General features: G+C 32.2%; 1 protein-coding gene across 1 annotated transcript in view; it reads right to left on the bottom strand.

Moving 5' to 3' along the window:
• LOC106475464 (protein lev-9-like) overlaps nt 1-3,645 on the bottom strand; it is a gene marked incomplete at both ends in the record, with an annotated part of 16,438 nt that extends 12,793 nt beyond the window's left edge. The window contains 3 exons of the mRNA XM_022379560.1: nt 935-1,108; nt 2,389-2,577; nt 3,463-3,645. Coding sequence (XP_022235268.1) covers nt 935-1,108; nt 2,389-2,577; nt 3,463-3,645 — 546 coding nt within the window. The remainder of the gene's footprint in view (nt 1-934; nt 1,109-2,388; nt 2,578-3,462) is intronic.
• Nucleotides 3,646-6,881: the final 3,236 nt, after the last annotated feature.

Genomic DNA, 6,881 nt, shown 5'->3' on the forward strand with positions numbered 1-6,881 from the left:
CAGATTAGTCTACGTATTACAGTTACACAAATAATATAAATCAGATTAGTCTACTTATTACAGTAAGACAAATAATATAAATCAGATTAATCTACGTATTACAGTGAGACAAATAATATAAATCAGATTAGTCTACGTATTACAGTTAGACAAATAATATAAATCAGATTAATCTACGTATTACAGTTAGACAAATAATATAAATGAGATTAGTCTACGTATTACAGTTTGACAAATATAATAAACAGGTTTTGTCTACAGTTTACTCGCCAGACTAATAAATTAAACAGTAATTGACCATTATTTACTCGTCAGGCCAATGACGTAAACAGTAATTGACCATTATTTACTCGTTAGGCCAATGAAGTAAACAGTAATTGTTCATTATTTACTCGTTAGACTAATATAATAAACGGAATATCTCCACTATTTATACGGGAGCACAATAAAATATTCAAAAAATGCCCAAGAATTACCATCAAGTACTATTACCCTGCTCCACATTTTATTTTCGTAATTGTGGTGTTGACACTTACGTCGAACAGTACGAAACATGTTGCTCCACTATCCTTTATTGAATTGTTTGTTATTTTGATGGTGTACATCAGATGGTGTACTGTTTTAAAAGTGTGTTTACAATACTTACATCGACAAGTAGGTAACGCGTTGCTCCACATCAGATGGTGTACTGTTTTAAAAGTGTGTTGACAATACTTACGTCGACAAGTAGGTAACGCGTTGCTCCACATCAGATGTTGTACTGTTTTAAAAGTGTTTTGATAATACTTACGTCGACAAGTAGGTAACGCGTTGCTCCACATCAGATGGTGTACTGTTTTAAAAGTGTGTTTACAATACTTACGTCGACAAGTAGGTAACGCGTTGCTCCACATCAGATAGTGTACTGTTTTGAAAGTGTGTTGACAATACTTACGTCGACAAGTAGGTAACGCGCTGCTCCACATGCCGTTTTCTCTACAGTGTATGTTGGCTCGACCAAACAGCTCGTATCCGGGGCGACACCTAAATGTTACCTGTCTGGTGTAAGTAAAGATGTCTCCTTCAAGATCAGCGTGTTCAACTAACCCTGGATGACCACAGCTTCGAGCTAGAAGATAACTGACCATGTCATTTCATCGTTCTCACAACTTGCTGTTGTAATAATGAAACTAATCTGAATCTTGTTGCTAAATTACAGGCAACATTTAATGTGGTGTGAGGACCAGTCGTGTTTGACTTTATCCACACCTACTTACAACAACAGAAATAATATGTAGCTAATACAACGTGTTCAATATATAATTTAGGCTTAACACGCTTTCGATGACATTCGTAAAGATACCTCATAATCTAGCTGTTTTCAAGCACAATAACAGAAGAATGGTAAAACAAAATGAAGAAACATCTCTAGGGTTAGTAAATCAAAGCTAAAACATTCTAGGGTTAGTAAGATATAACGAATTAACATTTCTGAGATTAATAAAACAAAGTAAATAAATATTTCTAGGGTTAGGAAAACACATTAAAGAAGCATTTGTTGGGCTAGTAAAACAAAGCGAATAAACATTTCTAGGGTTAGTAAAACATAGTAAACAAACATTTTTACGGTTAGTAAAACATAGTAAACAAACATTTCTAGGGTTAGTAAAACAAAGTAAACAAACATTTCAAGGGTTAGTAAAACGAAGTAAACAAACATTTCTAGGGTTAGTAAAACAAAGTAAACAAACACTTCTAGGGTTAGTAAAACAAAGCGAATAAACATTTCAAGGGTTAGTAAAACATAGTAAACAAACATTTCTAGGGTTAGTAAAACAAAGTAAACGAACATTTCTAGGGTTAGTTAAATAAAGTAAACAAACATTTCAAGGGTTAGTAAAACGAAGTAAACAAACATTTCTAGGGTTAGTAAAACAAAGTAAACAAACATTTCTAGGGTTAGTAAAACACAGTAAACAAACATTTCTAGGGTTAGTAAAACAAAGTAAACAAACATTTCAAGGGTTAGTAAAACGAAGTAAACAAACATTTCTAGGGTTAGTAAAACAAAGTGCAAAGGCATTTCCAAGGATGGAAAACGACATGAAGAAATATTTCCAGAAATATTTTAGCATAAGCGGATATACTGTGTATTTCTGTAGCATTCAGGCTTTCTTAATATTAAAAAAAAATCATCTCTTTTACCAATACAATAATGTTTTAATATATTAAAGTAATAGGTAAATAAGTCGACAGAAAAAAATTGTTGTATAATTTGGAATACGACTGGGAAGTTAGAATTGTTTTGTTTTTACATATTACTTCTCTGTTGCCAATAAATCCAAGTAGTCAGAAGTTTTAAAACTGATCAAAGCTTGTTGGCAAGCAGATAAAGAATATTTGACCTACGCTTGCACACTAGGTCGGGTCCAAACCACTGGGCGGTTCCATTGTAGAACATACACTTGGCTTCAGAAAATCCTTGAGCTTCGTAGCCAGTGAAACAATAGTACTTGAGGAGAAATCCAATATCGAATTCGACTCTGGTCTTCGAAGTGTGGTTTGCATGACGAACGAAAGGTGCTGGTCCGCAAAGAGCTAGTTTTAATAAACAGAGTTTCATTAGATGAGCTAGTTTTAATATACAGAGTTTCATTAGATGAGTTAGTTTTAATAAACACAGAGTTTCATTAGATCAGTTAGTTTTAATAAACACAGAGTTTCATTAGATTAAACTCTGTGTTTATTAAAACTAGCTCGTAAATGATAATCAGACACTTTATACTGTCAAATAATATAGTACAAACAATCACAACAGAAATGTTTCAACGTAAATGATAATCAGACACTTTATACTGTCAAATAATATAGTACAAACAATCACAACAGAAATGTTTCAATGTAAGCCGAATGAAGATGTAATGAAACTTTGTGTTTATTAAAACTAGCTCATCTAACGAAACTCTGTGTTTATTAAAACTAGCTCATCTAATGAAACTATATATTAAAACTAGCTTATCTAACGAAACTCTGTATATTAAATCTAGCTCATCTAATGAAACTCTGTATATCAAAACTAGCTCATCTAACGAAACTCTGTGTTTATTAAAACTAGCTCATCTAATGAAACTTTGTGTTTATTAAAACTAGCTCATCTAATGGTTGAAACATTTCTGTTGTGATTGTTTGTACTATATTATTTAACAGTATAAAGTGTCTGATTATCATTTACATTGAAACATTGTGGTTGTAAACGCTATTTCCTTCTGTTTTACTTTGAAACATTATTTTCTTGTGGTTTAAATCCTTCTGTTTTAAAATGTAATTTCTTTGTGTTTCACATTGAAATATTGTTTTCTTGTGTCTTACAATAAAAATGTGTTTCTCTGTGTCATTATAGTTATTTTTCTATTTTTTTAAGTTATTTCCTTGTGTTTTACAATACATATCTTTGTATTATTATGAGGTTATTTTCTCCCTCACCTTTCTTTCTACAAGCTGGAGCTTTGTCGCTCCAAGATCCGTCTCCCTGGCACCTTCTTTCCCTCGGACCGGACATCACAAAACCTTCGTTACAACTGTAGGTCACTTTCGCTCCAAAACCTTCTATTTCAGGCCTTCGGATTAAACCGTTTTCAATATCTTCAAGGTAGTCACATTTTAGGTCTAGAGAAATAAAGTTAGACACTAATTTAAATACCACAACTTTTGAAAAACGTTTACAGAAACAGAGCTAGACAGTTGTTGATAAATGTTTAAGTTTGTCCAAACTAGCAAAGGAAAACGAAATTAATACAGTATAGAATATAACTGGGAACTGAAAAAAGAGTTAGATGAATTCGACGCAGGAATAAATTTAAATTTAATGAATTATTAGAGATAAGTATTAATGGATGATGTTTTCTTTCAATGCAAGTCTAAGATGTTTGAGTAAAAAACCAAATAAAATTTTAGTCTACAATTCTCTACTGAATTAAGGCATAACTCTCTCCTTACACGACCTGAGAGCAGCGCATAATCTACAAAACAAAATGGTTCTGTATCAACAATTAGAATGTGTTAGTTAAAGTACGAATGGATTGTACTTAAACAATTAGAATGTTTGTGTTAAAGCAGGAATGGATTGTACTTAAACAATTAGAATGTGTTAGTTAAAGCAGGAATGGATTGTATTTAAACAATTAGAATGTGTTAGTTAAAGTATGAATGGATTGTATTTAAACAATTAGAATGTGTTAGTTAAAGTAAGAATGGATTGTACTTAAACAATTAGAATGTGTTAGTTAAAGCAGGAATGGATTGTATTTAAACAATTAGAATGTGTTAGTTAAAGTAAGAATGAATTGTACTTAAACAATTAGAATGTGTTAGTTAGAGTATGAATGGATTGTATTGAAACAATTAGAATGTGTTAGTTAGAGTATGAATGGATTGTATTTAAACAATTAGAATGTGTTAGTTAAAGTATGAATGGATTGTATTTAAACAATTAGAATGTGTTAGTTAAAGTATGAACGGATTGTATTTAAACAATTAGAATGTGTTAGTTAAAGTATGAAGGATTGTATTTAAACAATTAGAATGTGTTAGTTAGAGTATGAATGGATTGTATTTAACAATTAGAATGTTTGTGTTAAAGTAAGAATGGATTGTATTTAACAATGAGAATGTGTTAGTTAAAGTAGGAATGGATTGTATTTAAACAATTAGAATGTTTGTGTTAAAGTATGAATGGATTGTATTTAAACAATTAGAATGTTTGTGTTAAAGTAGGAACGGATTGTAATTAAACAATTAGAATGTGTTAGTTAAAGCAGGAATGGATTAAAAATAAACTCTTGTTAAATCATCACTATTACACAAGCTAATGCATTTTAAAATTTTGTACGTTGTTGAAGCTGTTATGAAGAGTATATTTCCACGAGGAAATCGCGAGTTTATAATTTAATAATAATAGATGTAATTATCTCTAAATATTTGATAAGAAATATCTGACAAGGTTGTTTGTCAGTTTTATAATATTCATTCTCAGCTTCCAGTTGTCGTTCCTTTAAGCTCTTTATCTTTAAACTAGTCCCAAAACAGCCCTTTACAAGACCCATTAACGGTCCTTAGACTGTCGTTACAATCTCAGTATCTTTCGTCGTGCCCGGGATACTAATATCTCTATCCACGCTCGAGAGGACGCCCCCGGCTACTGCTGTTTCCGGACTGAACTGGCGGATCAAGCCACGAGTATCAGGGGAGCACTTAGGAAAGCTTCACGGCCGAACTAGTGTGGTGCGATGAAAAGAATTTCTCCGTAAGGACAAGTCTCATCAGTAGAGAGACTGAAGCACTTTTCCATGAATATAAAAAAATGTAATTTCACTTAGAAGTATTACTTGAAACAAAAACTACAACTCTGGGAATAAATCCCTTAAACAGCGAGTGTGCTCTATTGGAGATGTTTTGTAGAATCAAAAAAGTTACATTAGAAGCTAGTAAAATGTAATTGAAAAAAAATATATAAATATATATATATATTAAGATTTGAAATAATCGTTAAAAAGCGTATTCAAGGAAGAAAACAGTCTCTAAAATATACTGGTAACTAAGCCAGAGATTAAAGACTAAAAAAACAGATGATAAAGCTAAAGAATTACTATTAATGATTCCATTATGTCGTTCAACATGTTCACTTACATTCCATCCCTCATGTCGTTCAACATGTTCACTTACACTCCAATCATCATGTCATTTAACATGTTCACTTACATTCCATCCATCATGCCGTTCAACATGTTCACTTACACTCCAATCATCATGTCATTTAACATGTTCACTTACATTCCATCCATCATGTCATTCAATATGTTCACTTACATTCCATTCATCATGCCGTTCAACATGTTCACTTACATTCCATTCATCATGTCGTTCAACATGTTCACTTACACTCCAATCATCATGTCATTTAACATGTTCACTTACACTTCAATCATCGTGTCATTTAACATGTTCACTTACATTCCATCCATCATGTCGTTCAACATGTTCACTTACACTCCAATCATCATGTCGTTCAACATGTTCACTAACTTTCTACTCATCATATTACTTAACTTCTTCAATTTATTGTTGAAAATTGGAGTTTTTAAAATAATCATTTATCATGTAGCACAATAAATTCAGAAAGTATAAACTGCGTGGTCCTGAGAATTAAACTAATATTTGTTTACCCTTAAATCGTAAAAACTCGAGAAAAAATAAAAATCGTGAGTACCTTTAAACAAATGACCAGATAGAAGGTAGCCATTCACGAGAGCCCTCCAACAGAAGGAGTTCGTTTGGCATCAAATCAAATGACGGGATTGACCGTCACTCTTATAAAGTAACTACAGCTGAAAGTGCGTCATCAACACGCAAATTTGAATATGTAGATCCGCGGCCCAGAATGATAATTTTTAGTCTACAATAGTAAAGTTTGCATTGCATAAAGTAACAACCACAGGTATCTTAGGTACATAGTAAAGAAAGGTTCCATCAATACATGAAGTAACGACCAGAGGTATCCTAAGTGAATAGTAAAGTTCCATCAATACATGAAATAACAACCACAGGTATCGAAGGTGCATAGTAAAGAAAGGTTCCATCAATACATGAAGTAACGACCAGAGGTATCCTAAGTGAATAGTAAAGTTCCATCAATACATGAAATAACAACCACAGGTATCGAAGGTGCATAGTAAAGGAAGGTTCCATCAATACATGAAGTAACAACCAGAGGTATACTAAGTCATAGTAAAGTTCCATCAATACATGAAATAACAACCACAAGTATCCAGGTTGCTTAGTAAAGAAATGTTCCATCAATACATGAAATAACAACCACAGGTATCGAAGGTGCATAGTAAAGGAAA

The sequence above is a fragment of the Limulus polyphemus genome, unplaced genomic scaffold (genome assembly GCF_000517525.1).
Source record: "Limulus polyphemus unplaced genomic scaffold, Limulus_polyphemus-2.1.2 Scaffold8619, whole genome shotgun sequence".
Classification (NCBI taxonomy): Eukaryota; Metazoa; Arthropoda; class Merostomata; order Xiphosura; family Limulidae; genus Limulus; species Limulus polyphemus.